At 28.7% G+C, this 25,611-nt stretch overlaps 2 protein-coding genes across 2 annotated transcripts; one reads left to right on the forward strand and one right to left on the reverse strand.

Annotated features, from left to right (window-relative positions):
- Positions 1-503: 503 nt before the first annotated feature.
- On the forward strand, positions 504-19,008 carry LOC136087464 (uncharacterized). Its single transcript, XM_065810263.1, has 2 exons — positions 504-635; positions 17,261-19,008. The coding sequence occupies exon 2, from the start codon at positions 18,431-18,433 to the stop codon at positions 18,959-18,961; it is 531 nt and encodes a 176-aa protein (XP_065666335.1). The 5' UTR covers positions 504-635; positions 17,261-18,430; the 3' UTR covers positions 18,962-19,008.
- Positions 14,466-15,596, reverse strand: LOC136086881 (uncharacterized). Its single transcript, XM_065809377.1, has one exon. The coding sequence runs from the start codon at positions 15,594-15,596 to the stop codon at positions 14,466-14,468; it is 1,131 nt and encodes a 376-aa protein (XP_065665449.1).
- Positions 19,009-25,611: the final 6,603 nt, after the last annotated feature.

The raw sequence follows: 25,611 nt of genomic DNA on the forward strand, positions 1-25,611 counted from the left end.
ATTATTTTTTATAATAACGATGAAGTAATTAAACATATTAGCCCATTATATTATGACTCAAACTCAAAAAATATCACGGAAGGAATGGACGATAACTCATTTTCAATTCTCCATATTAATATTAGGAGTATTCAAAAAAATTTTGAATCATTAAAACAGTTTTTATATAAAATCAAAATTAGTTTTAACATTGTTTGCCCATGGCCTACTGTTATTAAACGGCCTGATTTGTTGCATTTTCCGTAAAAAAGTAAGACGCCAATTTTTTTACGGTTTATTTCTAAATTTTGAACTATGTATGAAAGGTTTATTAACAACAACAACGATAACAATATATTTACCAGTGAATATTATACAAAGATGTTGAATAAAATATTTTATTATAATATTGTAACAATTACTAGGTAAATATTTGCTTGCATGCATTGTTTTATGCTTATATAGTAATTTAATATGTATTATATTCTAAACTGATTATTATGTGAATGTATCTGACTGATTGCCTGCTTCATTATATTCCATTAGAGAGTGGAATAATGAAACAGACACACAGACAGTCTATTATTATTACTGTATATAGTCGAACTGCTTTTTTACGCAATGTTATTTAAGTGGAGATAATTCCAATAATAAATGTAAGTGAACTTTATATTTAAAAATAACTGTCTTACATTTTTTTGATTTGTTTTAGTAATAAAATGATTAATAAATGTGTTGTTACAAACTGTAAAACTGGTTACTCTAATGGTCCAAAAAAGTCAGCATTTCATTTTCCTGGGGAATTTGATTTGCGAGAACAATAGATATACATTGTTAATAGAAAAGATTCGGCTCCATCAAAATATTCAGTTATTTGTGTAAATCATTTTGATGAAAAATTTATTAATTACGGGAAAAGACGCACCTTGAAATGGAATCTTCTTCCCGTTCCAACTATTCAAACCGATGAAATAAGTGGATCATCGACTCTAAGGGTTCCAAAGTTGCCACGATAAAAACCAACTTTGAGATATTTAGGAAAAGATGAGTTTGAAGATTTTCAAAGTGTTGATAAAATAATTAATCTTGATTCTTTGTCAGAACAACATTCTTCGCCAGGCTTTACACTTAAAAAAATTCATGTTAGTGTTGTTTATTATAAACTATGTTTTCATGAAATATCTGGCATACCAACTGTTTTTGGGTCAATAACTGTAAATAAAGATCTTTATGTTTCATTGTCATATAAAGGCTATCATATTTCTTTACCTGAATGGTTTCGTAGTGGTCATATTTGCAAATGAACAAACTGTAATATGTTAGAAAATTTTCCTGTCTATATTAGAAATAAAGCCAATGATATGAATTCAATTTTGACAGAGTTAAATGAAATTAGATACTATCTCCTCAAGACAGACCTCCATATTCTGCATCCATTATACGTTATGCGCTAATTTTACATCACACTTTATCACAGTCTAATAAGTTATTGTTAGAACAACTACCTTTACCATCTTTTAGTTTACTTAGAAAAATCCAAAGTGGTGATATAAATGCGTATAAAGCTATAACATTTTTGTTACAAAATCATTGTGTATCAAATGATTGTGTACTTCTAGTGGATGAAATGTATCTGCAGAAATCAGCCCAATATCAAAGTGGAAAATATATTGGTGAAGATTCAGAAAGTAATCTTTATAAAGGTGTTATTGTTTTTATGATTGTAGGGCTTCAAAAAGCTATTCCTTCTGTTGTGAGATTATCATCTGAAGTTTGCACAACAGGATCATGGTTGAAAAAAGAAATTGATGAGTGCATTACCTCATTGCACCAATCACCAATTTTAAAGTAAGAGCTGTTGTTACAGATAATCATTCTACCAATGTTAATGCATTTTCAGAGTTACATAAGTCATATGCTGGAGATGGAAAACTATTTATTTATCATCCAGCTTATAATGGAGTTTTAAAAACATATCTATTATATGATATAATCCATTTAATAAAAAATGTTAGGAATAACTTGTTGAATGGAAAAAAATTTGTTTTTCCTTCTTTTTCGTTTGATTTCTTCAGAGACAAAGTTGAAGTTCCAGCTGGTTTTATTACTTGGGATTTTTTTCATAAAGTTTATGAAAAAGACCAATTATTAAATGGAAACTTGAAAAAAGTGAGGAAAATTAATTATCAGGTCACTCATCCTGGAAACAATAAACAAGATGTTAACTTTGCATTAGCAATTTTTGATGAAACAACTACAGCTGCGATACTAAGTTATTTTCCTGAAAGAAATGATGCAGCACAATTTTTATCATTGTTTCATAAGTTATTTATCACACTTAATTTAAAGCAGATGTTTAATAATCAGCTCGGCTATGCTGCTGTAAAAGGAGATAAAAAAAACACATTTTAGAGTGAAACAGCAAATTGGATTGAAATTTGGTCAACATGTGAATGTTTTACTTTAACCAAACAAACTTCTCATGCTCTTATTACAACATTACGTGCAACTGCATCTCTTATTGATGATTTGCTTGAAGAAAGCTATACATTTGTTCTTACTTCCAGGTTACAAAAGTGATCTTTTGGAGCTACGCTTTAGTAAGTATAGACAAATTAGCGGTGGTCGATTTCTTGTAAGTCTTTTAGAAGTTTGCAACAGTGAAAAGATTTTAGCAGTAAGAAGTCTTCTAAAGGAAGATATTAATTTCTGGGATGAAAATATTTATCAAACATTTGAATACTCTACATTAGAAAACATTATGCAAGATATTACATTGTTGTCTTCAGAGATATTAGAGTGTCCGCTTTCTGAAGCTAGCATGGAAGTTGCTGTTGCTATAGCAAGCTACATAGCTAAAAAACTGAAAAAAAGATTTAAATGTCTATCTTGTGGTCAAAAAATGGTTTCTACAGACCAAGATGTTTTTAATAACGAATATCTGAAAATATTATCCAGAGGTGGAGTTATATGTCCAAGTCAATCCTTGTCTGATTTTATTTGTCATCTTTTTAGTATTCTAGATATTATTTCTCCTATTCTAATCAAACATTGCAGTTATTCTTTATCAATTACAAGTTTTGCAGAACAAATTTTTAAGATTTATTATAGTAGTGATGATTTTACATGCGAGAATCACCAAGAATGGGGAATTAAATATGGATCTCGATTTGTTATTAATATTTTTTATAATAATTTACAAAAAGAAACTATAGATTCTGTAAGAAAAGATCAGGTAAAAGAGTTTAAAAAAAGACAAAGAACTGATAGCTAATGCTAATAAAAGATTATTTCTCAAATCCTTAATACATATAAAATTACAAACCTTTGTTTTTATTTCCTCATAAGAGTTGTAAGTAGTCTTTGCAATATATAAGTTTGTTTTAGTAGCATTTTGATACATAGCTATTTAAAAGCCTATTTCAGTGTTTCGTATGTTATTGGAATATACTGAAACAGGGAATCAGTTAGCGAAAAATATTGTATAGCATAATGTAATTACATGATGATAATCTCAAGTATTCCTCGACCATCTTAATTAAATAAACATTTGCCGTAAAAAAACTGGCCTCCTAATGTTTACGGAATATGCAACAAATCAGGCCGTATAATAACAGTAGGCCATTGTTTGCCTTAGCGAAACATGATGTCATGATAAAAATATTGAAAGCGATTCAAATTTCCAAACACCTAATTACAATGTGGTACACCAAGAGAGGTTGGGGCAAGGAGAGTGGGGGTTTATGTACATTTATTATTAACTCATTATCATACAAATTTATGCAAAATTTTAGCTCAACCACTAATGACTAATGAATCATTATGCGTGAAAACCATTAGCAAAACCTCAAGAATTATTATTGTGCATGTATTATACAGACCGCCTACAGGAAAAATTAATGCATTTAAAGATTACATTAGAAATTAATTTTAAAAAAAATCAAGTTTAAATAAAAGTGTGTACTTTATCGGAGACATTAACCTCAACATTTTTGACTATGACGTTAATAAGCACGTTATTATTTTCTTTAATGTCTTTTTTTTCAAACTGGTTACATACCATTAATTAATAAACCCACGTGTGTAACTAAGACTAGTGCAACATCAATAGATCAAATTTTTACCAATGAATTTCTTACATCAAAAATAAAAACAGGAATATTTAAAACAGATATTTCGGATCACTTTCCGATTTTTAATATTTCAAGTAAATGTAATAAGTCTTATTCTCACAAAAGGAAAGTAACAAAACGACTAATAAACGATACCTCCATCAAATCTTTTCATTATATTATATCATTTGAAAAATGGGACGAAACTCTATTAAATATAAATGCTGATAAAGCCTTTGATATCTTCTTAGCTAAGTTTTATATTATATTTTATATTATAGCTAAGCTAAGCTAAATATTATAATAAAGCATTTCCCAAAGTTAAAAAATTATTAAAAGAAAAAACCCTTTTATGCCCTTGGATAACAAAGGGAATTGTTAAATCTTCAAAAATAAAACAGCGATTATATTGCAAATATCTTTAAAAAAAGAACACTAGAGCATGAAACTAACTATAAAATTATAAACGTTTATTTGAGTTTTGAGACGTTCAAAAACTAATTACTGTTCAGATCAAATAATAAAAAGTAATCGTTCACAAAACAAATAATGCTATTATGCCTACTCTTAAACTTACGAAGGAAGAAGTATTAAATTCAGTATCCGTGTTAAAACCTAACAAAAGTTCAGGTTTACATGATGTCACCAGTAATGTCGTTATTAATTCACTAAAATATATATCAATAGGGTAAGACGGGGCAAAATGAGACAGATCGCATTTATAATAACCTTAACCTCGCAATTTATTGTTTTAATGGTTTTTAAAAGTTTAGTCGTGTTCTTAAATTATTAATTGTTACAAAAAATATCTTGAGTCAATTTGAAATGAAGAAGATGAAGAGAACGACAATCATTTCATCTCTTGGCTATATGACAATTACGAATTTCGATGTGTTGTTGTTTTAGTTTTTCTCCGTGTTTTTTTATCTTTCAGAGTGGAAAAAAATCTTATATTCTAAGTTAGTGTTTTATTATCATCTTTAGGCATTGCTCTTTCATTTCCATATACTGATATTTTATATCTATGACAAAATTGTCAGGAAATTATACTATTTCGATGCCAACATGTTGCGCGGCAAAACGAGACGTTTTGGTTTTTTTATTTTGCCGATACCAACCATGTTTTTTTAGAAAGTTAAATATGGTTAAAAACTATAAGGAAAACTAAGTGTGGCATTTTTCTGAGCAGAGCACGTTATGTTAAAATTAAAAGAAATCTCTTTGAGAATAGCTGCTTTGACATTTATCGTAAATAAAGATGCTTTACACAGAAGGATTTAAAGAAAATTAAAGAGTTTAGACTATGCATAAAAAATAACTTGGTTCATTTAACTATTGCGAGATGACACTAAAATTTAAGTATAGGCAGATGATTCTGAAAGTCAATTAGTTAACTACATAAAAGAAATGGCTTGTCTATAAATGATATTTAATGAGTTGCCAGTATGTTGAAAAGTACAAAATAGTTCATCCATGTAATAAGTATAATGGTGTTGCAGGAAGAGATTTTTTAAGATTGTAAGTGGGTTTTTAAAGAGACATCCAGACCTTTTAATCAGAAAGCCTTAAGGGTTGTCTTTAAATTGTGTTTATGGTTTAAACAGCAGTTCTGAGAACATTTATTTCAATGATATAGAGGTTGTTATGAAAAAGTACAAGTTTGAACCTCATCAAATTTTTAACTGTGATGAATCAGGCATTACAACTGTTTATAAATCTGTTAAAGTTATAACAATAAAAGGAAAACATTGTGTTTCTTCTGTAACTAGTGGTGAACGAGGTGTAACGATAACTGTTGTTTTAAACCGCTTAAAACTTTTTATAATATATAATGTGGATCATGGTTACATGAGCATCCTGGACGAAAATAACAAATGATCAACTTAGAGATATATTCTCTAAAGCATATCTTAAAGCTGTCTCTGTAGAAGTTGCCTGTTCTGGCTTTCGTACATCTGGAATTTATCTTTAGTGTCGGGATAAAATTCCAAACATTAAGTTTAATTATGATAAAAGCTCTAATGCCAACTTACATAAATCTGATAAAATTGATTTACAAGTTAATTCAAGCACCTTATTACGTTTGTCATCAGGATGTTCAGAAAATATTGATTTTAATATAGTAATACCCTGCTTTTCTAATATTTTAGCTATTTCAAAGATTACTTTATTACCAAGAAAAGGAGAAGAATCACAGATAATAACAACATCGCATTATTGAAAATCACTATTTGAATCCTCTAAAAATCAAAAATGTTAAAAGAACAAAGAACATTAAAAAAGGCTAAAGAAAGAGTTAAAAGTTTAAGTGTTGAAAACTATAAATATTTTTGTAATGGATTATGGAGTATGGCTGCAAAAGTATTGAAGCAGGCTCATTCAGACTGGTATTAATTTCTCTTAATACTGGTGATGCATTATGTGATTTATGTGACTAGTAATAGTGTGTTTGATTATATGATTAACTACTTACAGTTTGATTATGTATTATATTTGTTTAATTATATATATTGTATTATTATTAGCTGTATTATATTATAAAATATTTATCTTGCTAAAACTCTTAAAAAGCTGTTTTTTTATCATTATTTATTTGAATTACTCATTAAAAAAATCTGTCTCATTTTGCCCCACATAGCGGGGCAAAATGAGACAGGATTAGTGTTGTCAATAAATGATCTCTGGTGACCAAACAACTGCATTTTTGCAACTCATATTTTGTAAGGTTATAGTAGGATGGTAGAAGATTCAAAAAATATCAAGTTTTTTTCAAAAGTTTTTAGACGGTCTGTATTAGATAAATTAGAGCTTAAGTGTCTCATTTTGCCCCTCATTACACTACCACTTTTACATACTTTTAATTCATCTTTAAAACATGGAGTTTTTCCTGAAAAACTAAAAAATGAAAAGGTTACACCAATTTCTAAAACAGGTGATCCATCTGATGTTTCCAACTACAGGCCGACCTCAGTTCTTAATTGTTCTTAAATCCCAAGACTTTGGAGCGTGTAATGTATAATAGACTTTATTCCTTCTTAAATGTAAATAATATTCTTTACAATAAAAAATTTAGTATTAAATCCGGTCATTCGAACGATCATGCAATTATTAATCTTGTTCAAGAAATATTTAAAGCTTTTGATGAATAAAAATTATCTTTAGGTGTCTTTATTGATGTAAGCAAAGCGTTTGATACTGTAGATCATAATATTCTTCTGTGTAAACGTAAAAATAATGGTATCATAAATTCTACCTTAGATTGGTTTAAGAGTTATTTAAAGAATAGAAATCATTGCATTTTATATGATGGCGAAAAAACAGATTTAATGACAATTAACTGCGGAGTCCCCCAAGGATCAATTCTGGGACCGCTTTTATTTCTCATTTATATAAATTGACTTGATACTTGAGTAAATTTTCCAATATCTTAAACTCAATTTTATTTGCCGACGATACTAATGTATTTTATTCTAATAAAGTTATTAATATTTTATTTGCAACAATGAACAAAGAGCTTGCGAAACTAAGCAAATAGTTTATATCAAATAAATTGTCTATAAATATTAAAAAAAGAAAATATACTTTCCACTATCGACTTCATGATAAAGACAACATTCTCTTAAAACTTTCTAAGCTTTTTATTAATAACTCTTATGTCAAAAAAGAGCGTTCTTTGTTGTTTTTAGGTGTAGTTTTAGATTAAAATGTAACGTTGAAAGAGCACATACGTATAATCCATAATAAAATCTCAAAAAAAATAGGCCTCTTATATAAAGCCAAACAGCTGTCAAACCAAACTTGTTTGAAATTTATTTATTTTTATTTTTTTCATTGCTATCTATTTTACGCTAACGTTGCTTAGTGCAGCACTAATGTATCTAAAAATAAAAAGCTATTAATTAAACAAAAACACGCTGAAAGATTTTTTGGAAATGTGGATCGCTTCTCGCACACTAAATTTCTTTTTAATAATTTCAAAATATTCAACGTATTATCCTTCACCGTACAAACAAATTTCTCAGCTTCTTGGTAACCTGGATGCTCTATCCACAGGTGAATTGATTTAACAAGCCAGTCTGTTTTGATTGCAAGAATACTGAACAAAATGTGGGATTCAGGTCCCAGAAGATTTGACAAACCTGTTTGTGGAGTGATTTTGCGAAAAACCGGAATTTACAAAAGCCATCTCCAATTTCACAGAGAATGAAACATGTTCACTGAAGAAAGCAAATAGAACTACCTTTACTTTCAAATATCATCGGTGATTGTTCATTTTTGAAAGAATAACATCAGCAACTTTTTTGTCTATTTCTTTGAAATTCATCATGTTATGAATAAGCTGCAGACCATTGAATAGCGCATCAGCGCCAATGCTAGCTTTTACCCAAGCTGGTGCGTGGAAAAGTGAAAGAAATCGATTCATTCTAAAAAGTTTGATCTTCATCTCCTCGTCAGGAAATAGATCAAACTTTTTAAAATGAATCAATTTCTAGATAGAGATAGCATTTGTCTTGAAAACATAAATATTTTACCAGCATAGATTTTAAAAGCCATCACCGTACTTGATGGATGGCTCCTGGTTTTAGAAAATGTACACCACCTGGCGGAACTTGCGCAAATATGGTGAGTGTGTTTTTGGCACATTCACGTTAGTTATCTCTTAGAAATGTTGTAACTTTTTTTTTTGCAAGATGTTTTAAATACTTTATGATCTTCAATTTCTAAAGTTTTAATAGGCAACTTTTTATCCAATGTTGGCCCAGAAGCTTTAAAATTAGCGAAGAACTTATTTTCTGGTCCAAAAATATTTCCAAACAATTTCATCCAAATTGCTCAGACGAAAATTTCCAAGATATGGTGTTAACAAGCAAGGTAAAAAAGTTTTCTACTTATGCATTCTTCAATTAGTTTAGCAGCACTATTGTGGATGTGACTGTTAATGTCTGTTTCTAGGAGATCCAATGTTGCATTGGCTTGAGTTTTATATTCCGGAGCTCCAGACACAAGCACGGTTAACTGTTCATAATGCTCACCTACTATGTTTTTCAACAGTTTTCCATCTCAGTGAAGGGCACCAAATTGAGGATGGTTAAGTCTGACGCTGTTTATAACATTCTCAGCAATCTTCTGTCAGTTTAACATTCTGCTTCAACAAGATCTCAATCTGGAGATATCAAAATTGTCCAAGTTTCCACCAGCACCTTTAGTTACCGCAGAAACAATCATAGTTGTCTGATTATCGGACAGCCTCAGTCTGTCGCCTGCTGATATAATCTCTTTACATTTCATAATTCTTTTGGGTATGTGAAGAATAACAAAATCTGATCGCCTATCTATTGTATCTTACTGCTTGCAATTGTGGCTTGATCTCCAAAGTTTTATCATGACCAGCAATGGTTGTCTTTCTGTCTATTTTTTGATCTAAATAGAAATCAATATCATCATCTTTCATTTTGTGATGACAGAAGTTTGGATTTTGTGATTTCCTTAATGGCATTAGGTGACCCAACATCAAAAAGGTAATCCAACTTAGCCAAGAAGTTGCCACGTATCCAACCCGGATCACCTTCACGATTCTTGTTGTTAGACAAGCTGTGTTACTCATTCCAAAGTGCGATAATATCCAACAGGCAATTTTGTCTTGTTTTCGTTTTGATGCGTGCCATTTTCAAACAAAAAATTGACCACATTGTCAATAACTATGTATGCCTAATTTCTTGATTTGTTATATGGTTTCGAACATTTTCTTCATCGTGTTGTAAGAAAAGAAAAAAATTTTAAACTTGTCGGCAATCAGGCAGCTTGGAACCAGTAATTAGTGGTGATGGTTGTTGAATTAGCCAAAAGTTCGAAGATGCACTAATAGTGTGTTTTCCTGTGGATGATGGAGGCAAAGTCAATTTGGAAGTATCTGAAGACTGATTTAAACTAGTATGTATATAAATACAGTGGTGGAAAAAATAATAAATACACTATCTAAACATTTAAAGAAATGCGTTTTATTCACAGCAATTGATGTTAACTGATATTAATTCTTATGTTTTTAGAAACTTTATTGTTAAAAGTTATATTTTTAAAAAAATTATGAAGTGTTTTTCAATTTTTCTCACGTTACTAACAATTTTGTTTAAAGTAGCCGGATATTTATTTTGGAAAAGCCGGATATTTATTTATTTGGAATAGCCGGATATTTATTTTGGATATTTATTTATTGGAAAAAATAATAAATACGGTAATGATTAATCTTTTTGTTTTCTTTAATTTTCAACTGTTATTACTTTTCAAATATGTGTTTGACTCCAGTTATTATTAATACCTTGTAGGAAGAGGATTTGGAGGTGGTAATAGGCTCTTCCCCCATATTTATTTAAGAGGAGGATCACTTCTCTCGCCCTTCCCCTTCAAAAAAGTGAAAAAAATAAAGGACATGCAACAAAATTTTAGGCAATTTTTGTAAATAATGTATGAAGTGATTGATAAACCTTTTTCAAAAAAAAAGAAAAGTTTGTTTTTGTTCTTAATTGGTTTTAATTATTTCTGTTAAATATTTGTTTTATAAACATTGAGTTTTCTTGATTTTTTCAAATGCAAAATCAAATTAACCATTTCTGTATTTTTTTTTTTCCAGTAAATACCTGGCTACTTAAAACAAAATTGTTAGTAACTTGAAAATAATTGAAATAAGCTTCATGATTTTTAAGAAACATATAAATTTTTAACAAAAATGTTTATAAAAACATAAGAATTAATATCAGTTAATCTGTAATTCCACCTCTCTTGTATGGTTCAGACATTGCCACCTCACCTGAAGACAAAGTTGAATTATTTCCTAAGAACTTCTCATCAATATCATTACTTGATTCCAATAGTAGTGTTCTACCTGATAAAGCCGTCAAACAGGTTAACCCATTTCTAGACATTCGTATCGCTCCGGCTTTTGTATCTAAAGTGATTTCATGCTTAGACTATTCTTCAACTTTTGGCCCGGACAACATACCTGTTATTGTCTTGCAGAAGTGTTCTCCGGAGCTGTCGTCTATACTTTCAAAACTATTCAACAGGTGCTTATCAGAGTCTTGTTTTCCAGCCTGCTGGAAAGCGGCATCTGCTATTCCTATTTTCAAAAATTCTGGAGAGCGATCTAATTTTTCTAACTACAGTCCCATTAGTCTTCTTCCTATCATAAGCAAGTTTTTTGAATCTTTAATTAACAAACACTTAATCTCTCATCTTGAACCTAATAATTTACTTTCTGATCATCAATATGGATTTCGATCTTCTTGTTTAAGAGCTGATTTGCTAACAGTAATAACCGATAGGTTTTATCGTGCATTAGATAAAGTTAGAGAAGGCAAAGGCCATCGCTATTGACGTTTCTAAACCTTTTGATAAAATTTGGCATGCTGGTCATCTCCATAATCTTTCTTCTTACGGTGTATCTGGTGTCCTGGTAATCTTTAATCTGGTAATCTTCTTCCATCTTTCCAAACGTAGTATAAAAGTTGTCATCAATGGACAGCATTCTTATTCTTATTCTGTAACTTCAAGGTTCTATCCTTGGCCCTATACTCTTTTTAATTTACATTAACGATCTTCTAGATATTCTCACATCTAAGGTGGCATTGTTCGCTGGTGATACTACTGTTTATTCTTGTCATGATAAAAAGCCAACACTCTCTGATTGCTTAAAGGGGATATTTAAGCTAGAAAAGGATTTCACTTCTGCTATAGCATGGCGCTCATAGTGGCTGGTGAACTTTAATTCAGATCTTCCTATATTTATGAACGGTAATGTACTCGATGAGTAATTTTCTCTTCATCTTCTAGGATTAACTCTTACTTCCAATCTTTCTTGGAAACCATATATCAAATCCATTGCAACATTAACATCTATTAAGATTGCATCTCTTTATCGAGCTCGACACTTTCTTGCTTCCGGATTCTATTCTCTATCTCTATAAATCTCAAATCCGGCCTTGTATGGAATACTGTTGTCATATCTAGGGCGGATCTTCTAATGATGTCTCCAAAAACTCTTATTCGTCTAGTTTTTTTCCTCGAACATCAGTTGAATGGAATTCGCTTCCTTCATCTTGCTTTCTAATTCATATAATTTGCAATCCTTTAAGCCGTCCGTCAATCCTTACCTTGCTCTACAATCTTCATTTATATATATATATATATATATATATATATATATATATATATATATATATATATATATATATATATGTATATTATATATATATATATATATATATATATATATATATATATATATATATATATATATATATATATATATATATATATATGTATATATATATATATATATATATATATATATATATATATATATATATATATATATATATATATATACACACATCCGCGGTGTTCTGTGATAAGGCCTTGAGAACTTCTTGGGGAACCTAAATAAAATTTAAATGCTGATTTTTAAAACAAATAATTAAATAATTATTAGAAACATAAGTTTTAATTTTAGTTTTAATTTTACTTAACTTTTAGTTAACTTAATCCATAAAACTTTGTGTTTTATTTACAAAAAATCTTAACGGTTTAAATGGTTTTCAGTATTTTCAAAATACCATATTATAATTGATATATATTTTATACTTTAAAAGATGGGGAGCTGGTATATTACTAATTCTATTTTACTTGAAGTACTGCTTTTAAGTATTTAGTAACGATTACTGAAAAAAAACATCAAAAAAATAATTAAAAATGCATTTATATCCATGCATTTATATCTATGTATTTATTTATAAACTAGAAATTTATCTATCATAGTATGATAAATAAGTTCTATATGTTTCTCTCTCTATCGTTCTCTCTTTCATATATATATATATAAATATATATATATATATATATATATATATATATATATATATATATATATATATATACATATATATATATATATATATATATATATATATATATATGCATAATATATATATGTGATATAATATATATATATATATATATATATATATATATATATATATATATATATATATATATATATACACACACATATATATATATATATATATATATATATATATGTATGTTATATATATATATACATATTTGTATGTTGTATATATGTTATATATTTATATATATATATATATATATATATATATATATATATATACATATATGTATGTTATATATATGCTATATATATATATATATATATATATATATATATATATATATATATATATATATATATATATATATATATATATATGTATATATATATATGTATATATATATATGTATATATATATATATATATTTATATATATATATATATATTTATATATATATATATATATATATGTATATATATATATATATTTATATATATATATATATATATATATATATATATATATATAAATGAAGATTGTAGAGCAAGGTAAGGATTGACGGACGGCTTAAAGGATTGCAAATTATATGAATTAGGAAAGCAAGATGAAGGAAGCGAATTCCAATCAACTGATGTTCGAGGAAAAAAACTAGACGAATAATATTACCATTAATAATACCCCATTAATACCACTCTGTTACCGGTTATCATTACAAGCTATTTTGTTTTTTGTTTACTTTTTTCCGCGGCTTTTTATTTAACCTATACTCGCGTTATTAAAGAATCGCGTGGTTTCGTTAACTATAAAAACTTCAGACAACGCAGATTTTTCCAAATGTAACCCTCGACATCGCGGATTGTTCCATTTAGTAATGTTTACTTTTATCCTCTTATTTAGGACTGGACTGGTTTTTTCCCTTTGTAATTACAATAAAATATGAAATAAAATATGCTTGTTTGAAAAATAATAACTCAAGAATTTCAAGAATGTGACATCGCTGGTTTTTCCACTGAGGTCTTCATACAGACATATATATATATATATATATATATATATATATATATATATATATATATATATATATATATATATATATATATATATATATATATATATATATATATATATATAATCTTTAAAAGTCATATCTTGTTATACGATATGTATATAAATAAATTGATTTTAATAAAAAAGGCAGCGTATAACTATTTTTTTAAATATATTTTAGATAATATATTTACAACATTTCGTTGACCTATTGTGGTCAGCGTCATCAGGTAATGAAAAAAACGTTACAAAACAACATAAAACCAACCGTTTAAAAAAGAAGACATTAAAAAGCAGAAAATATAAAAACCAATCAAATAATATAATAGTGACGTCAGTTAAATTTTTTTCAAAATTGGTCCCCAAGTTTTTGTTTTCACACTATCCCCGTCATCTCTATTTAGAACAGTTTGCCCAATACCTATCTCGTGTCGAATTCTTTCTTACTATTTATCTCCAGGGATTCTCTAACTTTTCTTATCCTGTATTCTGGAATGACTGCCAAGGTTTTAGGATTCAGCCAATCAAAAGTACCACGGCATGTTCTAGAATGTTCCGTGGCTCCTGAACTCGACCATTTTTGATTTTTACAGGCTCTTTGGTGTTTCGCACTTCTTGAACTGATTTTCTTTTTGGTCTCACCAATATATATACTTCCGCATGAGCATTTAAGCTCGTAAACACCCGGATTCGAGTTCGGTGGTAGTTTTGTTTTGTTGTTGCATAGTATGTTATTTAAATTGGGAGGTAAATTAAATATAACTCTGATGTTTTGTTTTTTAAACTCACTTTGGAGTTTAGGGCCAATAATAGGTATCCAAGGTAGTTTAACAAACTGCTTATTTAATTGTTTAGACGTAGTATTTTTTGAAACGCGGTCTAAGTAGTTTTTGATTATTTTAATAAAATTACTTTTGTTATTGCCGTTTTCTAAAAATGTATCTATGAGGAAATCAATCTCTTGTAAGAGGTGTTTTTGGGAGCAGATTTGTTTTGCTCTACAAAGAAACTCTTTGAAGACGCCAGTAACTTTGCTTGGCTTGATGTTAGAGTTTGGTTTTATTTGAACATTGGTTATAGCATCCTTACGGTGTATTTGAAATTCATAAAATCCGTTCATTGTATTTGTAATAGATATATCTAAAAAGTTAAGTTGTTTTTTTCCGTTTTCAAGTTCAACAGTATATTGTATGGAGGGGTTTTGTTCATTTAAAGTTTTTAGGAACAGTTCTTGCTTTTCTTTCGAATCGAAGCGAGCATGGGTGTCGTCTACATATCTTTCGTAAGTTATTGGTTGGAATGAATTAACAAAGGCTATATTAAGGGCTCTTTTTTCTATATTTTGCAAAAATGCTTCAGCCATGACTACCGTCAACGATAAACCAATTGGACCTGAGTTAGGTAAAACTCGGATTTTATCTTCATATAAAAAGTAACACTTGCTTAGTGAAAGTTCAATTAACTGGTGTATATCTGAAAGAGTTAATTTAGTCCTAGTTTTTAAATCCTTTAAATAATCGTTCAATATGCTAATACCTGTAATTATTAGCATATTGAACGATGATTTAAATGATTTAAAAATTAGGACTAAATTAACTCTTTCAGGACTAAATTAACTCTTTCCTTTTTTATTAAAATCAATTTATATATATATATATATATATATATATATATATAATATATATATATATATATATATATATATATATATATATATTTGTATTATATATAATTATCAACCACATTGCAATATTGCGATAATTATTAGCAGTTAACAACTAAATTTGTTCCGATTAAATTCCACCATTCATTTCATAACCCAGGCTGTAATAGAAAAAAAAAATCAAACTTGAGATCTGCTGCCTGTTCTAAGCAATAAAAAGATGGTTTTTTTCAAGATTGGAGTGTATAGTTGTGTTGCCTGCTAACAAGTCCAAGCTAGATGTAAGATGTCAATAAGATTATTCATGTAGGAGAGAAAATTATAGGATTGAACTTTGTGGCATTCGAGACGCTACTCGAATAACTTCAGGGTGTTTTAGGTGTAAACTAATCAAATTACTCATCATAGGTATTAAATTAACAACTTTCCTTTATATTCCTATATTCCTTTAAATATTTAAAAAGCCCATTTCAATTGTTTAAAAAATTCCATTTCTAACAATAGTTATTTAACGATAATTGATAAAGTAAAGAAAAGAAAGAAAGTTTTTATATTTTTATATTGTTATACTTTATTTTAGGTGCCCCAAGAAGACCTAACGGTCTTGTCACAGAGCACCATGGAAGAGCATTTACATAGAAATTTTATGCCTCCTTCTTTACCAAGGGTGCGAAATACGCCGAGAGCTTGCTTCAAACCCAAGATCTCTTGCTTATAAAGCAATCGTTCTAACCACTGCGCCACAGCTTACTTTAATAATATAATGTTGGTTATACTCTTATAATGTCACTTTTTTTAGTATAATTTCCAAATTCATTATTATATCCATCTTTAATAATTCTAAACTGAGAATTCTCAAGTTAGGTTTTGATAACTATGTATTGAACATGAAACAAACTTTAAGTCATAAAGATTAGATTTTAGTTAATTTGATCTATTTTAAGCAGAAATTAAAATTAATAAGATTAATATGTAATAAGTTCATACGGTCTTATCACAGAGCATCAAGAAGAGCATTTAGCTAAGAGGTTTACGTCTTCTTCCTTATTTATGCCGGTTTATGGGCTTGAGCCGGTGTAGTATGAGATTTTTACTCCCACTTTTTTTTTACTCCCCAGTAAAAATCTGATATGAAATTTTTACCGCGGAGTAAAAAACGTGTATGAGATTTTTACTCTCTTTATGAGATTTTTACTCTCAAATTAATTTTAGCGAAATTACAAATAAACAAGACATGCACGCCAGATTTGCTGATATATTTAGTTATTTAAAATATAAAACGTATCCAAAAGAAGTTTTAAGTAAAGGTGATAAAGCCAATTTTAGAAGACAAACAAAGCCATTTATAGTTCATAATAATGAGCTATATCATTTAAATAAAACTGCTAAGGTATTCTATTATTTCAAAATGTTTTAAACAATTTTGTCATTTTTATCCTGTTATAACTAGAACCTAGTTATCAGATAAACACGAAAATTTATAACTAGATAAACACTAAAAAACTTTGTAGTTTTTGTTCTCATCATATTTATGGTTTATAGCTTTTTTTTAGAGAAAAGTTGTTTGGAGCAGAGATGAACAACAAAATATAATAAAGCTTGTTCATGAAGGAAACGGTGTTTCTGTTAAGTCCAAAGCTTTATCTGGTCATACAGGTATTAATAACACTACACATCACATTCAAAGTAGATTTTTTTGGTATGCAATGATAAAAGATATTATAACCTATGTTTCCGAATGTGAACAATGTCAAAAGTCGAAAAACAGGAAACTTCAGTTTAAACCCTTGCTACAAAATGTTTTAATTCCATAAGGTAATATGAAGTAGGAATTGATTTAACACAACTACCAGAAGTTAATGGCTATAAATATCTGGTCGTATTAGTCGACTACTTCAGTAAATGGGTTGAAGCAGAAGCACTTACTGATAAAACTGCTAGAACTGTTTTGTTTTTTTTGTATAAACAGATATGTCGACATGGTTGTTTTGAAATTGAAATAAATGACCAGGGTCGTGAGTTTGTAAATGAAATTTCTAAAGAACTTTACTTAAAAACAGTAACAATTCAAAGAATTACGAGTGCATATCATCCTCAAGCAAATGGATTAGTAGAGCGACAGAATCAAACAATTAAATATACATTAGTAAAGGTGCTGGATGAGGCTGCTCAGGAATGGCCATACGTTATTGATAGTGTTTTGTTTTCATTGAGAGTTAGAAAACATAGGTCTACTGGGTTTTCACCATTTTCATTGCTTAACCAAAGGGAAGCAGTTTTTTCTATTGATTTAGATTGCAATTTAATTGATTTTAATGACGATAACAGCAACGATGCAACGATGATTCCTCCAACAAAAAAATAATTTCAGAAACCTTTCATGCAATGAATAAAATGAAGAATGAACTTTTTGATGAAGCCTATCAAAATATAGAAAAATCTCAAAAAAGGCAAAAACTTGATTATGACAGGAGAATTGCTCCAAATTTTGAAATTAGTATAAATAAAAAAGTGTTGCTAAGAAATAGTAGACGTGATGATAGAAAAGGCGGGAAACTTGTAAAGCCTTGAACTGGACCATACATTGTAACATCCATTTCAAGCACAAATAACTGTACCTTGAAAAATCTAAAGGGTCAAGTTTTAAAAACAAAGTACAACTTGACAAAGTTATGTTTATATAATGAAAAAATAACTGTAAACAAGAAATAACATTCAATCAAATGAATAAGCAAATTTCTATTAATAAGATTGGAAAATATGCAACTATTGAAATGAGAACTTCTATTTCTGAAAAACTTGGAATTGGTATTACCAAAAATATATTTACTACAGATATTAATCTACTTTCATGTCCAAAACAACTACACAGTACCAGAGGCGATGGCAATTGCTTTTTTAGGGCAATATCTTATATCATTACAGGCAGTGAAAGCAGTTATGAAATTATAAGAGAAAAAGTTGTCAGACATATGTGTAACCATATTAATGATAAAATGGCTTCATGTATGAATCAAGCGGTCATAACATATCTAAATGAAAGTGGTATGAGTGATAATGCAACAAGGGCAACTGATGCAGAAATAATTGGGTGTGCCTCATTCATGGGTATTGATATAAAAGTATATAGCAAATATGGTGAGGAATTAAAATGGCTGACTTACCCATGTAGTTTAACACTTACTCAGCTTAGTGAACATGCTATATTCCTTGACAATTCAACTGCAAATCACTTTAATGTTGTACTGTTGTAAAAAAAAAAAATTTGCAAATTTTTTTTAAGATATATGATTTGTATAAATATTTTTGATTTATTTATTTCAATATAACTGTTATTTACTATTAAAGGTTTGCTGACTGCAAAATACATATATATATATATATATATATATATATATATATGTATATATATATATATATATATATATATATATATATATATATATATATATATATATATATATATATATATATATGATATATATATATATATATATATATATATATATATATATATATATATATATATATATATATATATATATATTAGGGATATGACTTTTTAATTTTTTTTCAAATAAAATGTTTCCTGTATCATAAATCGATGAACTTTTACCTAAAATCATGAAAAAAGGCCCAAATAGCTTTCTGCAACAAAAAAAGGTCACCCCCAAAATAAAAATTTGATTTACCATTTTTATACATTCATTTTTGACCGATGTTTTAATCTTAAGCTTAATTCTCAGCTTAATTCTATTTATTTCATTATTTTGTTATGAATTTATAAATATAACGCCACACGTTACCATGGCAACGAAACGGCCGTGTGCCGGCAAATACTTGGAATTGTTATGTGATGACGTCATTGTGTTACCACGGTGATATAGACGACTGTAACAGACTGTAGAAGATTATAGAACTTAGTAGAACATTCTGGAAGCTCTAAATAATTATATAAGCGAGCTGCTGTCAGAGCTCAGTGTTGATAATGTGAATAGTTCTATGAAGTACTCTGCGTGTAACTGAGCTAATAAGGAACTACTGTAGCGAACTAAAGACGCTGTAAGTGTACGAAGTATAAGTAGTTGTAGCATTATCGTTAGGATATGGACTGGATTATCGAACTGTTATCAACATTGACTGGATTATCGAACTATAATTGGATTACTATACAGTTAAAGTATTTTATTAATTAAACGACTTTATTAAACGGATATTTACGCTCAGCTATCCGTGAAGTCGTAACAATATTATATGATGTCTCACAAGAAAAGTCATACCACAGTAACAAAGAACAAGAAGACTTGGACTAAAAATTTGGTGAGATTTCAAGAGTCACACAGAAGAAGAGGAAGCGTGGCTGTAGAAGAACATTCACTCGATGAAAAATCCAGAATACCACTTCAATTGCAGATCGTAGGAAGATACCAATTTCTCGGAGCATATGTTAAAGGAAGAAAAGAACGAATAGACCAAATTTCTAAGGAAATTACAAAATTGTGGGACAATAAACTGAATTTTCCACGTGTGTCTGATCAAGTGATAAGAGCAAAGCTTATGAAGGTGCTGAAGGTCTATGATGAATGTGTCAAGCGTGGAAAATATGATGTTCTCAATTGCATTATTTGACATCACGAAAGTGAATGGCCAGTGGTTATCCTCGGAAGATAAACGTCTATACCACCTACAAAAAGAAAGTAAAGGACAGGTGGGGTACTCAACAGGACAAGTGGCAAGTAAAGAAACCATTCACCCTTCCAAGAGAAGGAAAGTCCAGTCTGGAACAGCAATACCTTCCACATCACAAGTCCTGTCTACCACAGACAGTGGTACTGAATCTGAAAACTGCAAAAGTAAGAGTGAAGATGATGAAGACGACGACGGTGATAAAGACGATGATGAGGACACTCAGAAAAAAACTAGAAAGCACTACAAAAGTAAATTTGCTGTAAGTATGGTTACATCAAGTGGAGTTTCCACAAAGAAAGCTGCTAAAATATGCAATGTATTATCACAACAAGGTATTGATATTCCAACTCCAAGTCAATCAGCAATTTACAAGTCCATATTCAAAGAGGCAGGTAAATTAAAAAAAGAAATGATACAACAACTTAAAATGGAACAGTGGTCCTTACACTTTGACGGCAAACGAATAGATGATAAGGAATATCAGGTAGTTGTACTTCAGAATGAAAGAACTGACGTGAAACTTGATGCACTGCGTTTAAAAGATGGCAAAGCTGAAACTGTTGCTGAAAAAATTGCCAAACTTATTGATGAATACAATTTGTGGAATTCAATTAAGATGATCATTACTGATACAACAAACGTCAATACTGGGAAGAGAAATGGAGTTGTTGTGAAGTTGCAACGTATGTTTAAATTAAAGGGTGTCACAATACCACAATTTATCGGTTGTCAGCATCACGTACTAGACAGGATTCTCCGTCTGGTGATGGACGAAGAACTTGGGGGTGATACCAAATCTCCAAACATTGAATACCCATTTGTGTCTGAACTGTTGAATAAGTATGATGAACTGAAGGATAAGTTTGTGAATGGAACTGTAGAAATTCTTGATAAATCAGAGTGGAGAGACGATATGAAGTTTTTGTACCATTTAACAAGAGTGTTTAGGTTCTATGAAGAACAAAGAAACTTCCCTCTGATTCACTTTCAGAACATTCCTAATATGAGCAATGCCAGATGGAACTCAAGAGCCATTCTCGCCATTCTGGCGTTCATTCTTATGCCTGAAGCGAGAAAGAATTTGGAGAAGGTTTGCAGGTTCATTTCATATGAGTGGGCAGAACATTGGTTTAGTAGTCAAAAGTACAATGACAATGACTTCAAGAATTTATCTGATGTATTGAAGCCTTACAAAAAGGCATTGCAGTCATTCAAAAATCACTGGAAGAAAGAGCCATCCGTCATCGACATACCACGAAGTAATCAGATAGCTGAACGTGCAATCAAGGTGATGCAAGACCTGTATGCTTCCTGCAGAAAGAAAGACAAACTGCAACTTCGATTCATTCTAAGTAATAAGCGCTAGACTCTTTATGAGACGTGAGCATCATGTGACCCATGTACTAAACACAGTAGGCCTATAGACACAGACAGTTATGTATATTGTTGTACTAGACGCTTTGATACTGTTAATTTTGTAATACTTGTATAATTATATATCACATAATGTTTTTTGTTATATCACAGTACATGTTGCATAAATAAATAAAATAACAACAGGAGTATGACTCTTACAACATCTTCAGCCTTTAATATTCATTTACTGTACAAAAGTGTACCTATTGAAAATTCGATTTTTTGGTTTTGGGGTGACCTTTTTTCAAAATATGTCAAAATGAAACATCTATTCGTTCTTTTTACATAAAAGTTCATTGAATTACGATACAGGCCTAGTAGGTTGCAAAAAAGTCATATCCCTAATATATATATATATATATATATATATATATATATATATATATATATATATATATATATATATATATATATATATTTTGACAGTGCCAAAGCTCCTTGAATAATTTAAATTTATTTGCTTTAATTTCTAGGACCTAACAAATAAATTATAATAATTTCTTTGTTAATATTTTCTTTCCGAGATATGAAATATAATAGGCGGTGTGAATAAAAATGAGCAATTGCTTTTGCTATGTGTTTTAGGAGCAATTACTTTTACGTAAAGTGGAGCAATTGCTCAAAAACACATAGGAAAAGCAATTGCTCATTTTTATTCACAATGCCTAATGTAATAATCAATACTCCTAGCATTTGCGCCCATATTTATGGTAAGGTATGGGTTTTATCGCACTATTTTCCATAACAATTTAAATATCGTTTTTTCAAGGCTGTCAAGGGGAAAAAAACTCATTTAATATTAAGTTTAAATTTAAAGTTTAAAACAAATTTATTTATGTTATGTAAGTTTAAAACAAATTTATCACTATCGGGAATAGAATATGAATTTTACAGATACATGCGTACCTAATCCGTTTTAATTAAAATATTAAAACAATTTTTACTTCCATTATGATTTTAATTCCTTACATTGAAATGTAGGAAATAATTTATTTTTAAAAAGTTGTTTGCTACTATATGTAACTTAAAATTTTAGTTAACAATAAAATTATTATTAAAAGTTTAACTTTTAATAGCGCTATATAAACATAACGGTAAAAACATCTAAAGGGAGTAAAAATCTCATTCGCGTTTTTTACTCCGCGGTAAAAATTTCGTATCAGATTTTTACTGGAGAGTAAAAAAAAAGTGGGAGTAAAAATCTCATACTACACCGGCGTCGAACTTTCATACCATATAAAAACTGTGTGAGACAAAATAACAAGCCCCAAATAAGTTACATTACAAATAAATTGAAAAACTTTTTTATCCCATAGTTTTGGGTTATGTGTTGCAAAATTTACAATACATAACCCAAGTGAGATTTGCCATCTATACTCCATGTGGAATTTACCATATGAAATCCACGTAAGAAAAAATATTAATTCCACATGGAAAAAACTACGCTTACATGAAGAAAAAACTACTCTTTTTTACTAGGACGTAACCTCCTGGATCAGAGTAGCTTTTATTCCTTATCTTATTCAAGTCAAGCCTCATTCTACTTCATGGTTTTCAAGTTCATTTGCAGCTTTTATATCTAATAGTAATCATTTTTTTTTCACAACAACAACTCTCCTGATGAAGTTTAAAAACGCTTGTTTTCAATTTCAAAAATTTTCAAAAAATCAAAAATATTGCAAAAAATCAAAATAAAAGATGCTTTCTGAAGCAACGCTTCATTTCACTCAATTTACTTAAATTTCGTATCTTAGCTTAAAAGCTAGACTTTACATTGAGCCTTTGTACTTGAGATTTTTTTTCAGGGAGCAAATCTATGACAAAACATTATGATATAATTATAACAATTAATAACATTGTAACATTTTAATATGAATATAGCCAACATATTTTATAAAACAATAGAAAATTAACAAAATTAAAAAAACGCATTTATTCAATTTTATTGATTTTTTGTACTCATAAAAAGAATAAACGCAAATTTTATGTTCGTATATGGGTACATTGAATAACTCCTGAAAATTCGAACTAAGAACCCGGGATCAACCTTAAGCTATCATGTTTTAAGTTAAGCTAAGTAAGTTTAAAATGCAATCAAAAATAAATTAAGAAAAATAAAAGCATAAAGATTTAAAATAGATAAGCTTTTTGTGATGAAATATATTTTTTTAATAAAAGAAACACTTTGCAAACAAAGCTGGCCTCGTATACATTAAAGTAAAAAATGTAGTTTTGTGATTAAAAAAAGCAACAAAAGACCATGTTATATGATTTAACAAAGATAATGGTGTTGTTGCTAGGACCGTTACTAACGCCACTTTTTAATGCTAACCTACAAACTATCCAAAATAAGTAAATTTTAAAAATGAATTAGAAAAATTTAAAGGTATCGTAGTTAAAAGCAATTAGTTACATTAGTTTTTCAAAAAACTTTTTTTTTTATAGCAATTATTGACCTTAAACTAATTATTATCGTCTGATGTCCCAAACACCATATGAAAAAGTCAAATAAAATAACCATTTTCACCATCATTATGGTAATCCTAATTAAAGGTGTCATTGAAAAAATTCAGATTGTTACCGATTCGAGATTCAGATTCAATTAAAATGTAGTAAATTTAGCGTCAATGCTTTAAAGTTGTAGGACGTTGTTCATAGACAAAAATTACAACATCTACTACCAAAAGCCTGACACAACATGATTTTTCAGTGAAACATGTTGATACAGATTCGAACGGTCTGTTTGTGAATCTGTATATTTTACGCAGAAACTGTGTTTCGGAAGATTTTACTTACAAAATAAAAAAAAATCAAATCGAATAACCTTAATGAAAAAAGATGTTATAAATACTAAGCTTTTAATATGTGAAATAATAAAAAAATTATTAAATTTTTTTGTTTATTCAGGCTTCTACACTTGTTGGAGTGTCTGGTTCACATTTGTGAACTAGACACTCCAACAAGTGTAGAAAAAGCTAAACTTTTGTTTAACTAAGACAAGGACTATATCCCTAGGTTTGTAAAACATACAAGTTATTGGCTTCAGCCATGGTATCTATTGCCAGCGATAAAAAAATTTAACAATTAAAATTGCTTTCAAGTAGAAATGATGTTTAAATCCTGTGAACTTGTTGGCATCAATTTTTGAACCAATATATATATACATAAAACTTTACTCGACCAAAAACGCGATAAATTGAAAAATTTTTGGAGATACTAAGATACCTTTATATATAAATTCGTACAAAACAACGTCTTTTATATAACTCTATAATATCTATTTACAAGTTGTTTAAAACATTTAACAATATTTTAAATAAACAAAGACTACAAAAATAATTACATTTTGAAAAATTAAACAAAAAGCAAGCTTTAAAAATAGCCTCAATTAAAAAAATTCATGAAAGACGATGTATTTCAAATCTGACTATGAAAGGCACTTAAAAGTAGAATATTGTTAAATATATGTGTGTGTGTATATATATATATATATATATATATATATATATATATATATATATATATATATATATATATTTATATATATATATATATATATATGTGCATATACACATATAACGCATAATTACATAACTACATACAATTAATTTATATAGTATGTATTTAAATATCTATACTTTCGCTCAACATATATTAAAATCTATGTATGTGCGTGTGTATATATATATATATATATATATATATATATATATATATATATATATATATATATATAATTTATAATTATTTTTAAACTTATCTATAATATATCTGCATATTTATGTTTTCTATCTGCATA

Source organism: Hydra vulgaris, chromosome 11 (genome assembly GCF_038396675.1).
Source record: "Hydra vulgaris chromosome 11, alternate assembly HydraT2T_AEP".
NCBI lineage: Eukaryota > Metazoa > Cnidaria > Hydrozoa > Anthoathecata > Hydridae > Hydra > Hydra vulgaris.

What these genes read in the sequence shown, in the direction of transcription:
- LOC136087464 (XM_065810263.1), top strand. Translation starts at nt 18,431, where the DNA reads ATGAATAAGCAAATTTCTATTAATAAGATTGGAAAATATGCAACTATT.
- LOC136086881 (XM_065809377.1), bottom strand. Translation starts at nt 15,596, where the DNA reads ATGCTAATAATTACAGGTATTAGCATATTGAACGATTATTTAAAGGAT.